Genomic DNA, 26,195 nt, shown 5'->3' with positions numbered 1-26,195 from the left:
GAGAGTTTGAGAGCCGGTGATCTACTAAGCACAAGGATGCTTGCTTCTCCTCCTTCAGGGTGGAAAAATAAAAAAGTTAAACCATAACACCAAGCAGTATGGATATAGTATTAATTGCTCTGACAAACAGCTTTGTTCAGGGAAGGGAACTGATCATGTTAAAATCTGTTCAATTTTACCATAGAGTTGGTTTCTATGAGCTACTTTGAAATGTGGAGTTGAAATACTCCTAGCTCATCAATGTATTCTACAAGTGCCATAGAGTACAGGGTATCAGGGATTCAAAGATAATTGAGGCAGCCCTAGTGTAGGTTCACAGGTCTGAGTGAGTCCCAAGGAACCTGTTGTAGGCCTCAGGACCAAGGGATGCAACAGGCAAAAGCCCGGTATTTAGTAGACCACATACCTGAGTCTCTTTGCATGTTCCTTATATGTCTCCCCATGTCCATCAAAGTGCCTCAGCCTCTCTACAAAGATAGGAAAGAGACCTGCTAGCAAAGAGCAAAATCTCAATGAAGTTTCATTGGGATTGCTACTAGTTTTCAGAAGCTATGCCTTTGCCACAATCACTGTCCAGGCACTTTGCTTTCAGCCTTTGTTCTAATAAATTTCTCTCAGATTTCATCATCTGTGGGGATAAATCATACAGTTCATCAGCATTTTCCTTCTTGACATACAACCCTGAAATTGAACAATTCAAAAAAATTCCCAGAAATGGCTTTGTGGGATTTTAATTTAATTCTCCGCATGGTGAAAACTGTTCAAGACATTTTTCAAAGCCTAGGCTATTGAATATTTTATATGATAGAAACTGTCTTACAAAAGAGTTGGGGACTTTCAACCATAAAAAAATGAGGGGGAAATATACTTGAGGAAACCTTGTAAACTGGAACTTCTTATAAGAATATTAATACCTTATTTTTTCTCCAACTTGAAATCTCCCCAGGCATGTGCTGAATGAACTGCTTCATGGTTGTAGTTTTGTTGTTCTTTCCATGTTACTTTGCAATTCTCCCTGTGGCTATCATATTGATTTCAACATTGTGGTCATCATTATAGGAAATGGAAGCATTAATAACTTGGCCTCTATGGACAGGTCGTAATAGAAAACCTTATAAATAATTGCCCACTAATGGGAAAATTGAAAATATGCACTGTATTATAGTGGTCATAATATAATCATTAAAATTATTATTAGTGACAATGAGAGGACTCTGTATGCATGTTTATCTTTACATAATGTTAATAGCTAATGAAAGTGTGACAATTACATCTAATTAAGCCTAACAACATTTCTGCACTTCTTATAAACAGGCTATATTTTGCTTGAAATAGTGTCTGTGGAAACATTTAGTTAAGCCAAAGTCTATCTTGAATGGGACTTTGAATGTAACCATCAGTTCTCTGCAAAAATAAAAGTCATACTCGAATGCCTTTTTGTGAAATGAACTAGAAATGTGAGTGCTTGTCATAGGCAGCTTTATACTGGTTTCTTGGATTGCATCACTAACATAGTTAAAAATATCTGTTATCCTTTTCCCCGCATTAATTTCTGTGTGTATATGTGTGTGTGCATGGCTCATTTGTGTTTTGTTGTTAATAATAGACTCATGATGCTAAATGCTCAAGTTAGAGGAAGTTCACCCAAGTTTGAGTTACTGACAGGTAGAATGAATACTTTGTTTTTGCTGTCAATCATATTGCATGTCTGCCCACCACATTCTACATGATATAGACAAAATGAAAACTCAGTTTTCATGTGCGAAGTGAGGATGAAAGGAATAATATGTACCTTGGGCATTTTTATTAGTGTGCACTTAAATATTTATAGTTTTCATAGCCAATGCCTAGCAGATGATGGGCACTATCAAATATTAGAAATCGGTATATCCCATATTATATTGTGATGTATTATACTGTTACATTCGTATTATAATATCAAGAGAACAATTCCAAGCTGGTGTCACACTTTCTTCACTAACATGTTGTTTTGTGTTTTACCACTCAAACTTGGGTTTTTGCCTCTTTAAAAATATAATCGAATCTATGATAATGCAAACAGCACTGTGACTTGAATTCTGGGATGTGTTTGCAGTGTCACCAGGCTATCTAACTCCACTTTCACTTTTAGAATGATAGACTCTTGGCTTCCTTCTAGACAGTAGGGTGATGCAGGCCTCTGACATCAGTCTTAGGCCATCAGGAAGCATGTGGAAGCAATGTTCTCTGGAAAATCCAGTCAGTTGTTTCTTCCCTGGTCTTGAATTTTCTCATCTTTCTTTGCATGTTCCACACAGTGACACCTTCCCTTCCCCAAAAGGACTCATTAACTGTCATGTCGTGTCAGCCATCACTGTTACATATTGCTCCACCCTGGATTTCACTTTTAAACATTGAGCTCTTTGAATAGCTTGGCAATTATGTATTTTCCATGTGAAGCATAATGGTTTTAGACTTGGCTTCATCCTTATGAATCAAACCCAATAACCAAGTCCACTGCCTTTTGTTCCATAATTTCCTCGAGTATATGTTCTATTTCAAGGGTCTTATCATCTCGCACCTAGACTATTATAATATTCTCCATGTTTTCTCACATCTCATCTTTTCTCTTTCAATCCACATTTTCTACATGTACCACATTAATCTTCCTAAGTCGCTTGCATTTCATTCACCTCCCCACAAAATTCCGATAACTCTTCTTGCCTGTTGTACCTGTCATCTGGCATTCTTGTCCTTCTGAGAATTTTGCAAGACCATTTATCTATGATTGTGACCAGCTGGTCTCTAGCCTAACTATGGTATCTGCTCATTATTCTCAGGGCACATCTGGAGTCTTGTATCTTTGCTGGCCTCATTTCCCCAGCTAAAATGCCCTTGTTTTTGTAATCCTGATATATAAATCTTTTAAGGTACAGATCAAGAGTCAACTCTTTCATGCAGCTATCTCTAACAGCCCCATTTATTTCTTCTTCCTATGCATTCCTCAAACGTTTATTTTTCCTGCCCTGTATCTTGCTCCTTGCACAGACTGCTTTGGCTGTCTATTTTTTATGTATGATTTGTATGACAAGATAGGGAGCCCCCAAGGCTGTCTTGTAGAGTACCCAGTATATATTAGGGTCTCAACAAATATTTGATGGTGAGAATGCCAGTTTTGGAAGCACTTGGAAGCAATGCTCAAAAGCCTTCTTGCAAGTAGTGGAACCTGCCTGGAGCAGATTTTACATTGAGAAGTAATGTTTCCTGAGCCTCTTTCTAATAGAAGCCTTGTAAAGCCTCTTGGCAGAATCAAACACAATCCCTTCTGCCACGAACTCCAAGCCCTTCTCCTTGGGGAAGTATCAGTTCAGCTTCAAGTTGATAGGAAGAGACAGATAAGCAGGGATCAGCAATGAAACCCTGGCTGCCTCCTCTCCTACAGAGGGTAGCTATGTCAATCTCTCTGTAGAAGAGCCTTTAACTGGCCTCATTTCTGTAAGGAGCAGCAAGTGCTAGGTCATCTGTAGCCGGTCCCAGTTAGTGAATCCCTGGAAGTAAAGCAGACAGCAGGGCATGGTGGATTACACCAGTAATTGCAGCTATTCTTGAGCATGAGGCAGGGGGACCACAAGTTCAAAGCAAGCCTAGGCAACTTGGTGGCACCTTGTGTCAAAAATTTAAAAATCAGTTATAGATATAGCACAGTGATAGAGTGCCCCTGAGTTCAATTTAAATATTGAAAATTAAATAAATAGATCAATAGAAATAATGAAAACAAACAGAATAATAGACGTAATAAAAACAGACATAATAACAAATAGTATGTTTGATAGTACTGTGTCATTTACCAACTGGGCAACCTTGGGCAGGTCACTTCCCAGTGTCTCAAAGGTTTATTTCCTCCATTCTAAAATGGGGAAAGAGTTGCAGAATTAAAATTGGATAATTTGTTTTCAGACATCATAGACTGTATAAGTCCAACTAAAGTTTGTATTTTGTTTTAAAAAATTAATATTCAAGCTAAATTCACCTGAGTTTTGTAAGTTTTTATTTCCTAGAGGCAAATCCATCACAAATTCTTCCTTTTCCTTCTCCCTCTCGACCCCCTCCTACTCCACTTCCCTTTTCTCTCTGCCCTGCACAACACACACATGCACACATACATGTGCACACATACATGTGCACACATATACGCGTTTACAACACAAAGGTACAAGAGTATTTTTCCATCATCTGTACCATGTTTATTTATCCACTTACCACTGAAGGACATCTCAGTTGCTTCCAACATTATTTCCAATTGTGATTAAATATCCTTATATAGATTTTTGTGTGGAAATAAGTTTTATTTCCTTTAGGTAAAAAAAATGTTTTATTTCATACAACGTTCTAGCTGAAATGCTAGCTGATCGTCTTAACAAATCTGCTTTTTTCCCCCAGGACTTCCTTGCTTACTGCCTTCTCATCTATGTTGAAAGATTTACAAATTAAACAGGACATTAAAAAAAGATAAAAAGCTAAATAACTTATAATATTTATTTGTGTATTTATTTATTTGGGCTCTGCTTTGTAAAAGGTTTTTATTAGAACACTTCAGTGTTCAGAACAGAAGGTATGGAGCAAATCCATTCTTCCCCACATGCACAGCCTTCTGCAGTATCCACAGAACCACCAGAGTAAAACATTCACTGCCTTCTGGGATCCTGCACTGTGGATGCATTGGGATTTTTCGATTTTTCCTACTCTACATTTTACACTAGGATTCACTCTTGTTGCTATACAATCCATGGGTTATACAGGCCATGGAATGGTGAACAAATGTGTCCACCACTCTAACACCATAGAGAGTACTACTTTCACTATCCTAAAAATCATCTTTGCTCAGTCTGTTCTTCATCTCTCCTCTCAACTTTACTTTCTTTTTACTGTTTCTGTAGTTTGGTCTTATTAGAATGCCGTGTGTTCACGATCACACTGTAGGTAAGCTTTTCAGATAGCACCTTTCACTTAGTGATATGCATCTGAATTCCTCCAGATCTTTTTCATGGGTTGTTAGCTCATTTCTTCACGGTGCTGAGTAATTTTCCATTGTCTGTACCGCTGTTTATCTGTTACTCACCTACTGAAGGCCATCTCAGTTGCTTGCAGGTTATTTTCCATTGTGAATAAACATCCTCATGCAGATTTCTGTGTGGATGTAAGTTTTTATCTCTTTTAGGCGAAAAATGTTTTATTTCATACAGTGAAAAATTTCAGCTAAAATCTGTAGCTAAATTGCTTCTATTGATTTTCCCCCTTTATAATGCTGAACAATTTGCCCTTTTTGACTTACAGATATTGAATATAGCTGACATTTCTTTCCTTCATTTTTACCATCAAAAATATTTTTGTTGTTTATTGAAAAATTTTTTTAAGGAATGTGGTGGTTCCAAGCTTCTCTAGCTGGTCCAAGTGGAGACGACCTCTCTCATGCTGTCTTTCCTCTCCTTTCTTTCTATATCTGCCTACTTCCTTCTTCTCTGTCTCTCTTTGTTTTCAGTTTGTCTTTGCTTTTCAGTGCCATCTTTTTGGGAACAGACTGACTGGATCACTCTCTTTTCTTTCTTTCCTTGAAAGATTTTTTTTTTCTGTTTTGTGTATCTTTTACACTTCTGGTAATGTTTGTCATTCTTATTAGTACTTACGTTGTTTTGAGGTCATTTTTTCCGAAGCTTTTCTATTTGTTTCATAGGGTTTTGTTGGTGGTGGTGGTGTTTGCTTTTTTTTAGTTTTTTCTTTATATAGGAGAGACAGGGAGATTTAATTTCTAGTCTTAATCCAGATTTTCTTCTCTCTGTGTATAGTAATGTGAGAAACACATTTCAGTGTCCAGACTGATACGTTGGCTAGGCAGGTTGTGCATGATTTCTGGTTTTTTTTTTTTTTTTTTTTTTTTTTTTTTTCTTTTTTTTTTTTTGTTATGGTACCCTGTATACCTTCTGAAATTGTTTAATAATACATGCATACAAAAAAGCAACCGAATTGTTTCTATTTTGACCAATGGAATATACCTTAATAAGTGCCTGGCTTTGGGTATCACTTTTATCCTTCCTTCAATCTCTTTCCATCTCTTTTGTTGGCACCAAGTATAACCACCGTGACTAGCTGAGCTGGAGATGGACAGGGGTTCTGGGGGATTGTAGGAGTGAGCTGGTGATTAGCAAGCATCTACAGAGTGCAAGTCACGGGTCACTTCTGTTGATTCCCCGAGACTTGGCTCTACCTACCAGCTGATCCTAACTGTAGAAACGTAGGGAAACAGCACCAACCACCTTATGAAACTCAAGACCTTAACTCAACATGGCAATTATTTTTCAAAGCTGTTGAGGGTGGCAGATAGGGATGAAACATGCCTATTCATCCCAAAGGCATCACACTGTGTTTGCAGTTCATTTATTTTTATTTTGCCTATTTATCCACTCATTTAGTTATTTTAGCATGCTTTATTGATTGCACTTATTGACCACCGCATGCTCATTTAATCTACATGATGAGTGTCGCTTTTGCTCACTCCTCACAGAGAACCAACCTCAAAAGCAAGTAACTCCAAAACTAAAGGCTTCCAAATTTCCTTCCCGTTGGCAGATCCTTAACATGGGGCTGAAAGAATCAGACACAGAGGTAATAAACTTTGTCCAGCGATCAGGCCCACCTCTATATGCTTATAAATTGTGCCCACTCCACTGTGACCATGAGATGGACTTTTGTGATAGGCAACTGTCATGTTTTCTGCACTTTGGCCTCTCAGTATTAATTAAATAGAAACTTCTAAGGCATCAAGTCATACATGACAACAAGTTAGCATTTTGTCTATACATGTGGCAAGCATTTATTGAATGGCTACTATGTGGTTAAATCCATCCAACAATAAGTAACATGGATATTTCCTTAAAGCGTTTCGTCTAGTGAGAATGCAGACACATTAGCAAATAAATGCAAAGCAGAATTATAAAAACAGCACTTTAGAGAAGGCAGCTACTTACAGGAGAAGATAGAAGAGCATAGTTTTCAGTGAAATAAATCAGACACACAAGCTTTAAGTATTCTTTTGTGCAAGAATCCCAGAGTATAAAGAAAGAGCAAAATAAAAGATAGAGAATGGGAAATAGGGTGATAGAGCTTTTGCAGAGGGGAAGGAGAACAAACGACAGAGGGAGAGGGGAGGAAATAGAGGGGAAGAGGATTAAAAGAGAATTGTGATGCGTTGTGTAATATGCCATTCCACCAGGAATGGAATCATTGTTACTGCAACCATGGGCTACTAACACAGCTAGATCCCACTGCTTCCTATCATCATATGAACAGAACTGCATTTGTATTGAATTCACCACAATTGGTTGGTGTATATGGATAATGCATATTATGAGCTGCCACTGGGAGGTGACTGTTAGCACCATTGTACATTTTAGTAACTCATAGTTGGCATTCATATTCACCTTGTTTCTCAATATTCCACTCTCCTTATCTTAAAAGAGAGGCAATAGTTTATTGTTTCAATATATTAAAGGCATATGGATTACTTAATATTTTAAAGATAGGTATCAGTGAGTTGATTGGAAATATCCAATAAAGTTATGAATCTAAAACTAATTTAAGAATACATGTGGGATGAAAGTACATATTATAGTTAGTATTAGTTTACTTGTGAGGCAAACAAGCAGTCAAATAACATGTGCATAAAAGAACAATAATATATGAAGTAAATATGTGCTTAGAGCAAATGGTGGGAAAAGTCTAGCACCTCTTTCTTCAGAAATAAAAAACACTTCTGCTCATTTCCCAGAGCAAAGGTGAGCAGACATTCTGGAGGAGCCTTTGACATTCCCACGCATGCATGGTGAATCATAGGCAAGGCCTGTCCTGAAAGCTGGCTAAGTAACTAAATAAATCTAAAAACGTGACATGTGTCATGAGGAAGCCCTAGTAATAGTGTTACTTAGCCAACATGCAGAGGACTTAACGAGAATGCCTTTAAAATTAATGTTTTTCTTCTTCCATGAGATTCAGGCCAATATTTCAGTGTAACTTCAAAATAATGATAGGATGCCAAGAGAAGGGACAGGAAGTAATGAGAATTGAGATCCGACGTGTATGTGTAGCGGTGGCCACGATGAGTGCATTTACCATGTATCACAACATGTGCTAATAAAAAAGGAAAAGAAAACCCAAAGCAACCCAAAAAATAGAGTTGACATGTTCTTGAGAGTATTGGTAAATTATTGTCAGATGATAGTTAAATTTCTACAGAAGATCAATAGAGAGAAGATCAATCAGTAACGGTCTCATTGCCTTACCCTTTACCGTTTCCTAGAGTCCTCAGTGTGGAATGAGGACTCTGTGTCAATATGCAGTTTTCTGAATTCATGTAAGCTGAAACTCCTAGAAAGAAATGAGACCCAGCTCTAAGACAGATTGAAGGACAACTTGCTGAAGAAGGCAGTAATTCTTGAAGGACTCAAAGACTCATCGGATATCACATTTTAGGAAACTGCTGCTCACTGAGGCACTGTGTTGTGAATTGAAGCCTAAGGAGACACTGATACCACTTTTAGAATGAATTAACCTGTATTATCAGAGTCACAATTTTTATCCCTAACCTAGATTTCTGATCTCAAAAGTGGATCTGTGCTCTGATAAATACAACAGTCCTTGGTTTATTCTGAGTGTTTGGTGAAATTTTTTTGACTTGCCAAATTACTTGTTACAAAAAAATACATATAATTCTGCATTAATAGCAGTGATTACCTTGCTTCATTTGGAACTGTCATTTTTGTGTTTTCTCAATTTCCTAAAACCAATTCTAAGAATTTACTTAGTTAATAAAAGATTCTCAGTTACTTATTGTAAAAATTAATGTCAGTGCAAAAAAATTTAAATGGATGGGACAAAGCCTTCATTTAAACTTAAGGTGATTGGTCTTTTAAAATGTTTTAATGAAATTTTGATACTAACTTCTCAAGGACTGATGACTTATGTTCTATTCAGGAAGGCTTTACAGTTTTATTTGAACAGTTCCAACACCATTAAATGAGATGCTATCAAACAGCATATCCGGCTTTCTAATAAGTCCTCTATTTGCATTTAATTTTTCTAGACCTCTGCATTTCTCTCCTTTAACATTCTTATAGGAGATTAAAGCCTATAGACTCTTTTTATCATTCATTTTTCCACCTCTTCTAAATCATTCATTGTCCCATGCTCCAGTGTAACAGTATGTTAAGCTTCTCTTCTTGCCTTTATGCTCATGAATATTCTTTCTTCTTCCTACAGTTCTGGTTCCCACCACACTTCCTCCCACCCCCCAGTTAGCCAGTGCTGGCATTTCCCTGAAGCTCAGTGGTTTCTCTTCCTTTGCAGACATTTCTTGCAATACCTGTGCCCAGGCAGCAGGGCTCCTTGTATCCTCCACATCATCACATTTCGTGAGTCCTAGGTAGAATATAAAACAGAACACTTACTTGAGTAAATTATCTTCCTGCCCACCTAGAAAGTGAACTTTCTCTTAAGCAAGGCATAGTGTTATTCTTTCTGGGTTTGCAACACCATATTCAACCACCACTAACTCAAAAATCATAAAAGTGATGTTATGATGAGTTCAACGTTCCATGATTCACTTTTCATCTTTGAAAGAAAGACATGGCTGCTTATTGCCACACAGCTTTCTTGAAGACTGAAGTAGATACTGAAGTATTCTGTTAGGAGATGTCTGATGATTTCCCACAGTAACATGGAGACTCTAAACCTAAACCGTTGGCCAAGGTAAGTGATCTTCAAAGAAGGATATGAAATATCATAGATCATTGGTTTTCCCATGACAGCTAAGAGGGCAAGAGCTTCCTGGAGGAATGAGGCAGTAAAGGTCTTTGCAGAAGAGTTACTTCCAAAACCACGCTCCGCTGTTCCAAGAGGCTCTTCACTCTCCTCATATGGATGGCTGCAAATAAAACAAAATGTATAGAAATGAAAAAAGGGTGTTTGTTTATAAAGATTTGGGACTTTGGAAAGCTATGCTTTATGTTTTCAATTTCTTCTTACATTCTTCAGGAACTCTTCAAGATTTAGAAGTATATAAAGCATTTGGTTCTGCTGTGGGTTGAAGCACGCGTTTTACAAAAGTATGCCATCTCTGAAATTGTTTATGTCCTTTCCTCTAACCACTGGCATTTCTATTCAGTTTCCACTACGTCCAATTTTGCAACCAACTAAAGATACAAAAGCACACACAGTGTTAAGAAAACCTGTGGAATATGAAGCTGTATTTTTCTTACTTGAGTTCATGCAGTTGGTAAACAACAGTTAGGTACTAGCTAAATACGAGCTTCAGTGCAAGAAGCTGAGAATTCAAATGTAAGGAGTGTATAACATATCAGACTAACAAGCACTGGAATGGCATAAACAAGATTCTGTGCCAGAAGGAAGGATGGAATTAATTTTGACTGATCAGAAGAGGCTTCCAAAAACAAAACCAAACAGAAAAAAAAAAAAAAAAAAGAAGTAGCTTCTGCTTACCCTCAGTATGACTTTGACCATGTTTTTTTAACCTTTGTGTGCCTCACTTTTCTCTTCTGTACAGATAGATGATAATACTGCTACCCCACAGGATTGCAGTGGAAATTGAATTAGTGTGTGTGTGTAATAAACACCAAGAAGAGTCCCTGACACTCATATGATATTTATTCAGTAGAATATAATCACACTGATTCCACACAGGATATAGTAGACTATGCAAGAAGAAATGAGAAAGGACATTTTAGGCACAGCCTGAGCATGCTGGAGTGGGAGAGTTGGTGGAGATGTTTTTTATTGGAAAAGGTTGGGAAGAATGTCTTGGAAATGCAATTGGGTATCAGATCACAAAGGTCACTGTATGCTGGATCAAGAATTTATGACCCTGTTTTTTATATTTTCAAAAAGCACACTTTGTGAGTGGGGGAAAAAAAAAGGTTTTGTAACAAGGTGAGCCATGGTGGCCGGGATGGGAACACGCAGTCCATAAAGAATGATAAACAGGAACCAGGCTGCCAAAGCAGAAAGTATACTAAGATGAAAACACCCACTGCAGGTTTATCCTTTATTTTTTCTAGAAAATAGAATTTTACGTGCTAAAGTCTTATTGTTCTTAGCAAATTGTGTTTTAGACTCTTACCTTCAAACCACCCAGGAACATAATAGCCTCATAAACTATAATGGATTAATTTTATGACTTACTAGTTAAAGTAAATGGAAATTTTAAATATACTTTTACCATGAGACTTTCTGTCTGGCACTCAGTAGGCAGAGACAGCAGGATAAAAGACAGACCCTTTAACAGGTCTACCAGTAGAAAGAGAAACAAAGCAACATGCCATCAAACTTTGTGAAATAACGCAGATTTGCTCAACCCAAAGTACTGTGAGGTGATGCCCTTGTAATCATCATTACAGTTATAATGAGTATCATTTATTGAACTCTTACTTTGTGCCAACGACTGAGCAGTATATTATATACCTTATCTCATGTAATCATTTAACTGACCTCACAGGGCAGGAACAGCTATTATCTTTACTTTAGAGCAATGCCAGTGAGTAGCAGAAAGATCATGTGATTTCCCTAAGCAACCGGGGGAAGAACTATAGGGAAATCATGTGGGCAAGGCAGTATTCTAGCCCAGTTAAATTCCGGAGCGCACATATTTGCTCATTCTGTACTGATAACACCCAAAATCATTAAAATCATATCTAATTCTGTCTCCAGTCAAGCTCTACACACACTAGTCTCAATCAATGTTCCCAAACATTTTAATTTCTCTAAATAGTCCTTTGAAGGTTTCTGCCTCCTCAGTTATCAGACTCATTGTGAACTTATTTATGTTCCTCCAATTCACTGTGATAAGTGCAGGCGATGGGATCAGTGGTGTGACAACTGGGATGAACTCAGTATCAGAAAGAAGAGACTGGGACCTCTCGTATGTGACCAGGTTTAGAGAAATTAACCCCGCTGCAGTTTCTTCTTCCACGAAATAAATTTCTACCTAGCCTCTCCTTAAAACTTAATGGTTAGTTTACCCTAAATTTACCATCAGGAGTTTGTAGAAATACTATGCTCCAGGTTGATTTATTCCTCCTGTTCAGTTTTCTCCTCTACCTACTAACGTAGATGTAGAGACTAATTGTCACATTTCTGCCACCAAAACACAAAAGCAACCTGACACCTTGCAAATAATAAAGTACATTCTGCAACCAAAATCAAGTGATTTTCAGATCTCATACTCTTTTGGAATAGCGGCACTATTGTTGGCGTTCATTAGCATGATCCTTTGGAGCTGATTATATTAGTTTTACTCGAAACAGGTCCCCATGGCAATCTATTTCTGTGGTGACAGAACTCATTTCAGGCTTTAGTGAATCATGGTGTGGACTTGGGAAAAAAGTATCAAGTACTTCTTTTAGCCAATCAACCAAAAATATACACAATTTTTTGCATTAGTCTCCAACAACAAATCAGTTATTGGATGAAAACCAATTTTACCAAACCTGGTAGTCTTATGCCACCAAGCATGGTTTCGGGCTTTGTAAGCACCTCGACACTGTCACTTGGGAACCTTTTTTTTTTTTTTTTTTTTGAGTTTCACCAGAACAAAGTGACTGGCAATCAGAATATGGATTTCTGTAATGGAATTTGAGATTCAAAACTTTGAGTTACAACAATTAACTCTTCCTCTCTCAGACTTCTGCTGAATTTAGCCCTCATTTATTCCCACCTGTGACTGATAAAGAACATCAAATGCTCTCCTACTGTGATTAAGAATTTTACTTTTCCTCTTTAAATTACTGGCTCTCTGTAGCTTCCTTCTGTGATGTCTGACAGCTCTGTAGTACCATAATTAGGATTACTCAAGATTTCCTTCCTCCAAGTCTCCATTGCTGGAGTCTTGAGAAGACAAACCTTGGTTTGATCACAGCACATTTACTGATCTACATTTTTAACCAGAAGATCCCAGTGTCATGGGCAAACCAAAGCCAGAAGCAGACCTGTCATTATTAATGCAAACAGTGCTCGGGACAAGTAAAGGCAGTGCCATCCTGCTCAGCTGACAGTGAAGATTTCCTCTGTCCATCTAGCCTCGAGCTGGGGAGGGGTCTGCCTTCTGCCTGCCAGATTCTGTTGCAATATATGAGACAGAACTGTGAGAAGTGTTGACAGGAATGAGGACCCACGTCTCCTGGCAATTCCTAGACATCTTTCCCCATATTTATTTTATAACTTTTGAAACAAAATTATTTAAAATTAAGATATTATAATAGAAAAGAACCTTCTTATCTTTCCTCATTCCTGACAAAGAGATCAAGTTCCCACCCAAGAGAGTCCTGTTTCACCTAAGCACTGTTTACTTTCACTTTCTAGAGCTAATTCAATGTAATCTACCAAACTAATAAGTATAGAAGTGCAGAGAGAGTGCTTCCAATTCTTTCCCTACACAAATTTTCATTACAGTAGTTGTGCCCAATGTTTCCAGTAACTGGAACTGCCCTACTTCTCACAGAATCAAAGACAAAGTAGTTGGCATCTTTCTGGGGAAATTAAATTAGCATTTAATTTATGATGGACTTGGCTGTCATCACATAGCCTTTAGTGTACCTGCTCTAAGAGCTTTTCCTCTTCTAGGGAGTCAACTGATCATTACTAGCATAGAGGCCAGACTTTAGCACTGATTTCTTTAAAAACAAACTCAGCTATGGGCCCTTTGAGTTAGATGAAGGGCTAGAAGAAGAGTCTCAAGTTTCTGAGATTAGAGTTATGAGCATTCATTGGATGGTGTATACATCTCTCAGTTCTCACAGGTACTGCTTTACTTGTTTACCATTTAAATTTTTACTCCATATCAATTCTGGACCTGCCATTTGCCAGCCACATAGCCAAGTAAGAGACAGGCAAGTGGATGAAATACTAACAAAAGAGACTCGGGCATATGGACCAGCTGCTGACAGGGAGTTACAGATGTTGGTCCGTCTCTACTTTCCACTTTTTCCTTTCCTCTGAAGAAGTGAACAGGGAGGTAGCAATTCACGATGGGCAGGGAGCTGTCCTGGCTTTCTTGTAACACACAGGCAGGTGTGTGCCTGGCCCTTGGTGGACTGAGTCAGGATTTTCATCTTCATGGACCCTAGACTTAATCAGGACTCTTCCAGTTATCTCTACGTTGGAAGATTTTGGGCCATCAGATCTTAAAGAATAACATTTTCCTCTGTCCATTTCATGTAAACATGTCAAGAACAAGCTGGGAATAGTGGCACATGCTTGAAGTCCCAGGGCTCTGAGGAGAGATAGAAGGATTACAAATCTGAGTCCAACCTGGGCAACACAGTGATTTAGTGAGATCCTGTATGAAAAACGGATGATGATGATGGTTAGTGATGCAGCTCAGTGGAAAGACCTTGAGTTCAATCCCTAGTGTTTCAAACAACAACAAGCACCACACACACACGCACACACACACACACACACACACACACACACACACACACACACATACACACACTGCCAAGTACAAATGCTGATTCATCTGAAGTACTCAGTATTGATGAGAGAATGCTAATCCACAGCAAAGAAACATGGTGTGCATAGTTAGAATGCACAGCCTAATCACTGGTAAATCAAAAATTCCATTCAGCTTTGTCAGTAGCTTTCAGACTTTGTGAGAACTTCAGAGATTACTAAGAGGCATTTTGGGAGCATCTCTGCTAGAAACCTTTCCATGACTTCTGTGCTGGGGAAGGTATAGTCCAGAACTCGGGATATCACTGTGACAAGGGTGTTTGGAGTGGCATCTTAGACCAATAGCATAAGCTCCAGGCACTGTTAGAGATGAAATCTCAGGCTATACCAGACTTGCTAAACTGGAAACCCTGAGGTATAGCCCCTAAATAAAGACGTCCCAGTGGTTCATGCTCCTTTGAGAATCCCTGCATACTAGCAACACACCCATGTAAAGCTACCAGCTTTTATCTGTGCCTCCACTGAACTGGAAGTTGTCTGAAGACAGGGAGAATTACTTTTGTATCAGTAGCATACACAAACTGTGTGTATTACAGAAAGAGAAGCATGCAATATATACTCTTGTCTCATACTTTTATTTTTTTTCAGTGATAATGTATTATAAATATCCTTTCTTTTGGCTACTCATGGTTTTTGATGTGTTATATGATGGTTGTGTAGAATCTCATTGCCTTGTTTCAAAAAATTTTAAAACTTTTATTACAGGACACCGGAAAGTCATTTCTTTTCTTTTTTTAATTTTTAAAGTTTATTTTTGCCAAGCTAGGGATCAATTCCAGGGCCTCAAGCATCATAAGTTAGCTCTCTACCACTGAAGTACATCCTCAGCATGGAAGGGTTTTTTTTTGTTGTTGTTGTTGTTTTTGTTTTTTTTTTTTTTTACCAATTTTTTAAATGAAAATAATGAACATATATACTATTTAAAAATCTGTTTTAAAATAGCAGCTTTCTCCAGGCTTTGTGACTTCTCATTTTTTCTTTCATGGCAGTCACTTCTTCGTCCTTTGATGGATGCTACTTTTCTCCGTGTTTCTAAATAACCTATGTATATTTCTTTGGTGTCTCAGTTTGAAGACATTATCTATGAAATCCTTTGATGGCTTTCGAAAATTTGATCTTTCCCTTCCCTACACATCTTCTTCTCCCATCTTCCCAGTATAGGTTTATAATCATTTCCAGTTAAACTAAACATTCAGTGTTCATAGCTGGATAAATACCATTCATTACAAAACACATCAATAAGCTATGGTTATGGTTTTTTTCCTTCAACAACTTACTTTTAGAGTGATACTGTTTTCTAGCAGTCTTAATTTTTATAGGAGTTTCAAGTTTACAGAAAAATTGAGGAAAGGACAAATCCATCTGTCCCGGAGCCCCCTGCCCCCTCACGCGCAGCTCTCACACTGCCGAATTCCCTGCTACAGGGCTACACTTGTTCTGCCTCATGAACCTAACACATCATTTTTGCACGAAGTCCAAAGTTTGCATTAGCGTTACTCTTGGTGTGCACTGTATGAGTTTAGACACGATGGCAGTGACATGCATCCATGTCATGCTAAGTAGTTCTGATACCCACAGTGTCATGCAGAATAATTCCACTACCCTAATCACTCCTGGGTGTCTACTTATTCTTCCCTCCCTCCATCCCTGCCCTTTCTCATGGGAATCACAGATCTTTCCCCTGTCTCTGCAGCTTTACCTTTTCCTGGGTATTATATAATTAGTTCAGATCATACAGTAGGAAGCCTTTTCACACTGGCTACTTTCACTGAGTAACTCATTTCTCTTCAGCATTATTAATAACCTATTGTCTGGATGATACATCACATGTCATTTATCCATTCGCTTATGGAAGGGCATCTTGGTTGCTTCCATGTTTGGGTAACTATGAATGAAGCTGCTATAACTATCTGTGTGCAGATTTTTACATGGAAAAATACCAAGTGCAACTGGTAGAATGTATTTAATTTTATAAGTAACATCCAAACTGTCTTCTTAGCGAGTCTGTACCATTTCGCATTGACTGAGTCATTTTTTAGTGACTGAGTTTCTCTTAGTCCATATTCTCACTGACATTGGTGTTATTGGTCTTCTAGATTCAGAGGATTCTAATAGATATACAATATTATCTCATTACTGCTTTAATTTATAGTTCTCTAGTGATATGGTTATCAATATTTTTTCACATGCTGATTTGCCATGCTGTAGGTGTTCAGATCTTTGCCCATTTTTAGTTGATTTATTTGTTTCCTTATTATTGACTTTTAAAAGTTCTTTGGAAAATAGTCTTTTAATAAAACTTCCCTATTAAGGTACCATAATATGTACAAATACATCTTTTGTAAATATTCTCTCCCATTCTGTGCCTCATCCTTCTCATTTTTTGTTAGTGTCAACTGTAAAGCAAAAGTTTCTAATCATAATGAGATCTAGCTTAGTAATTCTCTCTCTACTCCTTTGGTAGTATATTTAAAAGGCACTACAATGCTGAAGTTATCTGGAGGTTGTTCTATGTTAACTTCTCAGAGTATCATAATTTTTCATTTTAAATTTAGATATATTGTTCATTTTGAGATAATTTTTGTTCAAGGTAAAATGTCTGTAAATTTATTTTGCTGACTATAGTGTATAAACTTTCCAGCAACAATTGTGAAAAAGGCTATCCTTTTTCCATAATATTGCTTTTATTTCTTTGTCAAAGATGAGTTGACTATGATTGTGTGGGTCTATTTCTGGGCTCTTTATTTTTTCCCACTGGGGTATTGTCTATTTCTTCATCAATACCATCCTATCTCAACTACTGTAATGTTTTGTTCGTCTGAAAGCAGATAGCATACTGCAATTTTTGACTTTGTTAGAAACTGAGTTATCTCTTCATGGTCTTCTCTTCTTCATAACAAGTTTCAAATCACTTTATCAGACAGCCTCCTAGAATTTTGGTTTCAATTACAATGAATCTATAGATCAATTTAGGAAAAATTAACTTCTTGACAATACTCAATCTTTCTATGACCATGAAATGTCTCTGTATTCTTTTAGTTACTATTTTTCTTTCACTTAGAGTTTTGTAGTTTTGCTCACAGAGCTATTTTAATGTAGTTTATTAAATTAATACCTAAGTACTTCATTTTTGGAGTGGTAGTGGTAAAAAGTTTATGTAAATCGTATGCTGTTTTTCATTTTAAGTTCTACTTGTTCATATCTGGTGTTTAAAAACCAATCAATTGTGTGTGTGTGTGTGTGTGTGTGTGTGTGTGTGTGTGAATGATAGCTATGCATCATGAAACCTTGCCATAATCCCTTGTTAGTTTTAGCACTTTGGAGTCAATTTTTTAGATATTTTATATAGACAATTATATCATCTGTGAACAAAAACAATTTCACTGTATCCTTCTCAATGTGTACCATGTATTTCCTTTTCTTGTCTTATTGCATCAGCTAGCAACTCCAGTACAATATCTAAGGAATGGAAAGAAGAAATATCCTTGCCTCATTCTTAATCTCATCAGGAAAGCTAGTTACTCACTGTTAAGTATAATGTTAACTTCAGATTTTTGTAGAAGTTTTTTTCAATCAAATTGAGGAAGTGTCTTTTATTACTAATTTGCTGAAAATATGTTTTTACTTTATAGTTTTTCAGCCATGCTGACATGTTTTTAATCAGTTTTCTAAGTTAAGTGTATTGGCTATATCTGGACTGGGGCTTCCTAGGTCAGTCTCTTATGGAATTCCCCTTGTCATATTTGTATTGGACACTCAATTCCTTAATCTTTGGTTTTGTGATTTATGCATCCATTTTGGTAAACTACATCTTACAGAAGTGTCCTGAAAAAGGATAAATAAAAAAAAAAGAAGGTTGAGTTTTTTCTTAATAAGGCATTATTATATCTACAGTTAAGATAGATTGATTTGGAATAGATTGTAAGTTAAAAAAAATAATTTCCCCCACAATTACAGAACTTTTCCTTTTTGTATTTCAGTGGTAAGATCTGGCACTATTTTAATTTTTGCTCCTTTGTGCCTGCTCTGATTTTTTTCTCTTTGGAAACCAAGAAAAAAAATTCCCTTAGAGATATTACATTAAAATGTAATGTATTTAAATATGAATCTTTTTTGGATGAATTGTGTTGTTTGAATAAAGAGGAATCAATTTGTTCTATGTTCTGAGGAATTTCTTAAAGTATTTGCTTGAGAGAAATCTCCCTTTTTTTAATCTTTTCAGATTTTTTTCCACCTGAAACATTGTTTAGTAATATATTAGATACAAATTTGTTCTATAGGCCTCTTCTTTTTTTGGAATTTTTATGTCTTTGTACTTTCATTGTATTTTTGGAGAGATTTAATTAAATATATCCACTGCTTATTAGATTGTTAATATTTATTCATGATTTTTTAATTTTCAAGAGTATTTTGAATGATCATCAGTCTTCTTCATAATAACTTATTTTATAGATGATATATCTTTTCTCCCTCCCACCTTCCCTTCTTTCTTTTTGTCCCTCCTCCTCTTGTCTCCTCCTCCCTCTGAGCCTCATCCCTCCTCCCCCTTGTCTCTCTTCTCCACTCTCCTTTCCCCACTTTCTCACACTCCTCCCCACTGCCTCCTTCTCCTCCTCCCAGACCTCTCCCCCTCCATCTCTTCCTCTCCCTTATCCTTCTTCCTTTCTTCTTTGCAGTACTGGGCATTGAACCAGGGTCGACAATCATGCTAGACAAATGCACCACAACTGAGCTACAAGCCAGCCCTCTTTATTTCAAGGTCGAGTCTGCTCAGTTGCCCAGGAAGACCATAAACTCGTAACTCTCCTGCCTCTCCTAGTGAGTAGCTGGATTATAGGCCTATGCCACCACGCCCGGCTGTCTTTTCTCTTTTACATCATGTCAGCATGTTTACATTTGTTTCCTGCACACACTGTACATATTTTTGCCATTTTCTCATTTGCTGTAAATTTTGCTTTTTGGCTTGCAACTTGACCATCTTCTTCAACTTTTAGTATCTTCTGCTGACGCTTTATATTTACAAAGAAAACAAAGATTAAAGGTTGGATTACAGCAGGGTGGTGAGTGAATGTTTTTGAGTTCACTGTAGCTTAGTCTTGCTGAGTCACTTTTCAGGGAGGACTTCTAATTTAGCACTATATGTAGATTGTGTTGTAGAAATATGACTTGCTTCAGAAAGTGCCCCAGTCTCCTGCTGGCCAGAGTAAGCCTCCTGGTGAGGGTGCCAAGGGTCTTCCCTGTTAGTGTGCAGAGTTGGAGGTTTCGGCTTCAAGATTTCCTCGCTATTCTCTGTTGACCACACTGCCCTCTTTATTTCAGTTTCTGTAGAAAAGAACACTCTACCTCCTCTCCCTGGGTACCGCACAGTTGCGTGGCTATTATCTAAGTGTAAACCTCCGGGCGACACCCCACTCCCTTTTAGCTCAGCATTTTGCTTTGTTTTCCAGGATACCTTAGACTCTTAGTCTGACTGTTACTGTTTCTATACATGGAAATTGCTTACATATTCTGGTCCTCCACACATTATATACAAATGGCCAGTGTCACAGGGGCACTGTCACAGGAATGGAATGAATTATATATGCAAAAACATTTTAGAACTTCTTCAAAAGCACACTACAATTCTGCATCAAGATTGTGACCTCATGGTGACACTAAATGGGACGCTTGTGATTTTCCACCATCAAGCCCAGTTCCACCATACTGCAGGAGCATGGGGTCTGTTGCAGGGTACAAAGATTCTCATGTGTCCCCAACAACAAAGGGGAATGAACTGGTCTTTCCAGAGTCTGAAAGCTAATAAGAAATGTCTTTTTAGCCCAGTATAATCCTAAAAATTCACATGGATCTTATTTCTTTCTCTATTACATACCTGTTTTTACGTACAAATAGTGTTTTTGTATTCCTCATCATGGAGTGAGACTGGTAATTTAAGAAAATGTCCTAAAATTTCCTGAAATTTATATACCTCCCAGCAGTTTTGTAAATATCTCTGGGAGTTCATATACTTAAATTGTATAGAAGTAACTTCCAAGCCCTTGGTTCTGAGAAATTAAAAATAATGGCAAATTAAAAATAATGTCCTTAGATACTAGGGCATCCCATACACAGAGAAATGTGGGGACAGAATGCAATTGGATGTGGGGCACCGAGAGTCACTTATTACAAGGAGTAGTGTGTTCCCTCTTGTAATACAGAACAATGAAGATCATCAGGGGAGTGGGAAAAAAGGGGGGGAGCCTATGTATTGTAGAGGAGAAATGAGCAGACAGTGTAGGCTAAGCGCCTTTAAATCAGCAGAGATTAAGAGGCATGAAACTGTTGACTACATAAAGTCTGCAGCATCCTTGGTGCACACACTAGCAGGAACATACTCCATGATAATTATTTTATCTTGCAAAACTGGCCACTTTTAGTAGGTGTCCTCTCATTGATGACAATACGGGCTGGATTCCTTATTTTTCCCCTTTCTTAATCTCCTTCAGTCACTTCTAGCCAGTCCTGGAAAATATCTAAGTCTAAGTGAAAACCATGCTCATGTGTAGCAAGCAGATTTAAAGAAAGCCTCCAGCCTACTTTCAAGAAGAAGGCCACTTTTAATTGCTTCTCTGTTTATTTAGAATTTCCAGAGCTGCCGTGGTTGTGTTTGTGTATGTGTGTGTGTGTGTGTGTGTGTGTGTGTGTGTTCACTAAATACTCATAGTAAAGAATTCACCATTTTGAAATGTACTATTCTGTGACATTTAATACATTTACAACATTGTGCAATCATCACCATTATCTGATTTCAGAACATTTTCATCAACCAAAAAGAAACACTCTACTCCCTGAGTGACTGTTCCCTCTTTTCCCTTCCCTTCTGCCCTGGCAACCACTTATTAATCTGCTTTATGTTCCTATGAATCTGTGTATTCTGGGAAGTTCATATAAATTAAAACATATGATGTACGGGTTTTAGTGCCCAGCTTCTTTCTTAGCATGCTTCTTTCAAAGTTCTTTTATGTTTTAGTACATATGACTACTTCATTCCTGTTTGTGATCAAATAATATTCCTTAATGTGGATATACCATATTTTGCCTTTTCACTCACTAGATGGGTACTGAAACAGTGCTGTTAAGAACAGTTTTGAACAAGTTTTGCTTGAAAACTGTGTGCAATTCTCTTGTATTGGGGTATTCCTAGAAGTAGAATGGTTGGGTCGTACAATAATTCTATGTTTAATTTTTTGAGATAGTGCCAAATTATTTTCTTCAATGATTGCACTATTTCACTCCTTCCAACAATGTTGGAAGCTCTGGGTTTGTTTTCACATTTTGCCAATACTTTTTATTTCCCATTTTTGTTCATTTTAATAGCCATATCAGTGCGGTTTTATTTTGCATTCCCTTTATCATTAGTGACTTTGAGATGTGTTTCATGTTCTTACTTACTTTGTGTATCTTCTTCCCCATTTTTAAAATTAGGTTGTTTATCTCTGTGTCACAGGGTTTTAATCATAAAAACTTTAGAAAAAATAAGAGTTACTGGCTGACCATTCTAGAAGATGTTATACAAGTTGGAAAAGCATGCAGGTAGATTTTGCTAAATGCTTGCAGTAGCCGTTCACTAAGAGGTTCTTTTCCCTTTTCTTTCCCTTTGATCTTTGATACCCTGGCTTCACCTGTCAAGAAACAAGGCGACCTTTGATTCCAGCAAATAAATGAGACGCTGCAGACCTGAGTCACATTATTGCATCTCAAATGCCTCTTCACTGTGGGTTTCCAGGAGTCAGCGTTGCCATCAAAGACAACACTAAATGGCCCTGACTTCCTTATTCTTCATTCACATTAGCAATTGCTCTAAGCAGTAACAAGATTATAACCCAAACCAGCAGCCAGCAGCCTGTTATCTGTCATTCCTTTGATTTAATACATAGAAATGGGTGTCTTTTAAAGAGCATTTACTTTTGTTCGTATTCTCTTCCAAAATCATCCTCAGTGGAAACATTTTGCTTGATAACATGAATGAATTCTTTTTCATGTCCAGTGACTATGAGGAAGATTCAGAATTCCTGGTTTTGTTTAAGTATTTTGAATAAATGGGCAAGTGGGAAATGGTGGCCAGTTTTACGATGGTTGGGTTAGACTTCTATAGGTTTAGGGTGAGGTGAGCAGGAGAAATGTCTGTGAACATTTTAAATTCTTACTTGATAAAGTAAGTTCATGGCATAACAAAAAATCCAGCGTAGGAAAGCTGGAGGCAGAAATTGCATCCTGGGAGTCAAGATTGGAAGTTGTCTTGTTCAGTCTGACTCTGCTTTATTCTTATCACCATAAAATTGTTTCTGTGATGTGCTGTATCTGTTGGAAGTTCATATCCTCTGTAGAATCCTCTATTCAAAACACACAGTGATCAGCAATCAGTTATTATTTGAATCTTAGTATAATTTTAATAAGCTGTGTTTTATATTTAAGTAGGTTCTCCCCCAGTGGTTGACTTTAGAATTTGATAGCTCTTCACTTTTTGTCTTATATTTCATACCTAAGTAATTATACTCTGTGGCTTTAAGCCTCAAGCATCAAAATATTTGAAAAGGCACAATTAAATACTTCAAATGATAATGTTAAAACTTCAGGAAACGTTGCTCACTTCAGAACAGTGGTGCTTCCTCTGGAGATGTTTACCATCTCTTTCTTCTCTAAAGAATTCAAGTTGAGGTTTCTATCTTGGCACGGATGTCTGCTGGACTTGTTATAATTTCAGGATGTCATGAAGTTTAATAATTTGGGAAACTCTTTTGCATGGCTCTTGCCATCAGCTCTGAAGAGGAACTGGCATGATGAGATTGACATCAACAGCTGTCATTCTAATAGCAGTCACCATGTGTTGTGGCCCTGGCCCTTCCAACAGCATCTTACTTAATCCTAGATTCACTGACATCATCCTTCTTAACCCTTATGCAACTCCATGGCATGTATTATTATGCTTCCATTTTATAGATGGAAGGACCAAGGCTCAGAAGGTTCTCCAAGACTACTCAGGTAGTAAAAGGCAAAGGTTTCAGACATAGGCAACATGACTGCAGCCCTTTACAAGCCAGCTGGAAAAAATAAATAAATGAATGAATGAATACCAACTGAGCAGGCTCTTAAAGGAGTCCACTATGTCTTTACTGGGGGCCTGACTTTCCCAGGCAGACTAACTGCCTGGCCTCCCATCTCCCCAGCACCCTCTCTGTGTCTCTGTGGCAGCCATTGTCATGAACATAGAGTGGTAGCCATTTCCACATGTGTCTCTGTCTTTCCAGACTATGCAAGAGAGAGGGTCTTTTACCTCTATTATGTTCAAGACAACAGTGGGTAACAGCCCATAGTTTGGATAAAAGGGCTAGTAAGAGATATAAATGTGTGCATGAGGAACTTAAGAGATTGTTTCCTGCCCTGTCTCCCAACTCTTAATACAAAAAAAGGTCAGCCATTTCCATAGGTCTGTGGATAAATGACTGCACTGATTTCCTCATTAGTTCTTTCATCCTCCATTGTTTCTTTTTAGACTACCCTGTACATTCTTGTTGTCTGCAGTTGGCATTTGCATATGAGCTAAGCCAAATCAAGCCTTTTAAAACCATAGAACCCTATCCATTAGTCAGACTGAAAATTAATTTAGTGAGTGGCACTCAGCATTTTCTTTAAAGATAATAGACCAGAATGCAACACACCAGCATGCATGGGACAGAGGAGTGCATAACCTTTGTTTCAGATGGATGATTAAATAGAGGATGCCAATATATCAATAGTACTGATTAAGTACCATGCATTACATTATGGAATATTTCAAGCAGGGCAAATGTCACACTGGGATACTCATCTACAGTAGTGTTTTCCAAGGTGTTTGGCTTCTGTGCACACTAATGATGCAATTTACATGGAGGGGCTGCAAGAGCAGTTTAACTAGTTTAGTCTTCATCCAATTATTTTAAAAGGTGTTAAAATATGAATGCTGCAGAAAAGTTAATAGGAAGGAAACACAGAAAGTCCTAAAGATTTTAATGCTGGGAGCTTAACACTGAAATTCATAGAATTATTTCATTTCATATTCTTCTGTGAATTTGCTCCTTCAAATGTTAACCTAAAAGCCTTACAGCTTTAGGTAAATTGTGGGGGCTCCATTTATATCAGCCAATGGCATTAATAGAGGATTTAAACTTTAACTTGCTGCAGAGGAGCCAACTTTGCTGGGAAACGCACTCATGTGCGGAGCCGGCTTGCACAGCTCATTGGAGATAAGACAGTTTTGACTTCACATGCCAAACTTTTGTCACTTTGTCTATTTTCATATTTCTCTATGACTCTGCAAAGACAAGCTTTTGATCGGTTGAGCAGCAAATTGAAAATGCTCTTCTTGAAAAATCTAATGCTGAAGTGAATACCAAACAATGTTGCCTTTCTTGAACTAGGTATTTGTTTAATGCTTACTCTGAACTAGGCAAGGGCTGGACACTGGGGTTATACAAATGAATGAGATTCAATCTGTGCTCCAAAAGATATTTGGTCTAGAGCTTTCCCACTGCGAGTTTGGATTCCCCATTTGGCCTCTCCGGTCCACTGTGAGCCTCTCCATGTAGGCATCTGCCTGAGAGACTGATCTTCGTGGATGGCTGCCCTGGGCTCTCTTCTGCCTGGCTTTCCCTTGGCATTAGCCAGAGTAAGCATGACTTAGTCCATCTTCTGTTGCTGTAATAGAATACATTAGACCAGGTAATTCATTAAACCAAGAGCTTAATTGGCACACAGTTCCACAAGTCCAAAGCATGGCACCAGCATCCACTGGGCTTCTGAAGAAGGTCTTGTGTGGCTTCAATTCATGGCAGAAAGCTGAAGGGAGAGAAGAAGCTTGAGGAAGAGGCAAAACATGAGAGGTGATCTTGCTTTATAATAACCTGTTGCCTTGGTAACTGATCCACAAGAGTGAGAACCCACCCATTTCTGGTAGGCAGCATGAATTTGTTCATGTGGGCCTCTACTCCATGACCTAACCACCTTTCCCAGCACTTCCCAGGGTGGCTCATACTTAATCCGACTACCAAAAGCAGCAGTTGTTTGTCTTTATATTCCAGGACTAATCCTCTTCCTTTGTGATTGTTAATACATTGTGTTAACTTGAGCAGTTTAGAAGTCTAACTCAGCACAGGGCCAGGGTCCTCACTTTGTAAAAATCCTCATCCTGCAGAAGCCAAGGGCAGAGAGATGGTGTGAGTGCTACACCCCACCCAGTGTGGTAGCCTGCTTACAATGTAGGGAGGAAAAAAAGCTTGCACCCTCCCCCCTTTTTTGTCTTGTTGCTTTTGCTGTCTCCTGCTCCTGGGAACTGCTGTCTCTTCCATGCCACCTTGCTTTGGAGCCAGTCCATTATAGACTGAAACCTCCACAAACTATGAACCAAATAAACTTTTCCTTCCCTAGTTTTCGGTGTTTTTTCTTAGTAATGAGAAGAAAGTAATGCACCCTTTCCTCTCCTTCTGCCCTGTTAACAGACTTGGGGTAACATAACACACTGTCCCTCACAGTTTTGCTACCCTTGCCCACAATTTTCTGAATCCCCACTTTAGCAAGGCAGAACACCTCCCTGTGACCACTTTAAACTTTTCCCTCTAGCACCTTTG

The 26,195-nt window shown here is 37.9% G+C and overlaps 1 protein-coding gene across 6 annotated transcripts in view; it reads left to right on the top strand.

Annotated features, from left to right (window-relative positions):
- St6galnac3 (ST6 N-acetylgalactosaminide alpha-2,6-sialyltransferase 3) overlaps positions 1–26,195 on the top strand; it is a 495,747-nt gene that overhangs the window by 323,221 nt on the left and 146,331 nt on the right. Inside the window, exon 4 of one of the 6 annotated variants that reach the window (XM_063258115.1) lies at positions 19,174–19,605. The exons of the other annotated variants lie outside the window; for them this stretch is intronic. Within the exon in view, the coding sequence (XP_063114185.1) occupies positions 19,174–19,354 (181 nt within the window). The 3' untranslated portion in view covers positions 19,355–19,605. Of the gene's footprint in view, positions 1–19,173; positions 19,606–26,195 lie in introns of those variants that run through there. 6 annotated transcript variants of the gene reach the window in all.

This window comes from Cavia porcellus, unplaced genomic scaffold (assembly GCF_034190915.1).
Source record: "Cavia porcellus strain 051 isolate PalLab524CR breed Dunkin Hartley unplaced genomic scaffold, mCavPor4.1 scaffold_1, whole genome shotgun sequence".
Taxonomy (NCBI): Eukaryota; Metazoa; Chordata; class Mammalia; order Rodentia; family Caviidae; genus Cavia; species Cavia porcellus.
The sequence above is the reverse complement of the archived record's forward strand: the minus strand, read 5'-3'. Positions and strand labels throughout refer to the sequence as shown.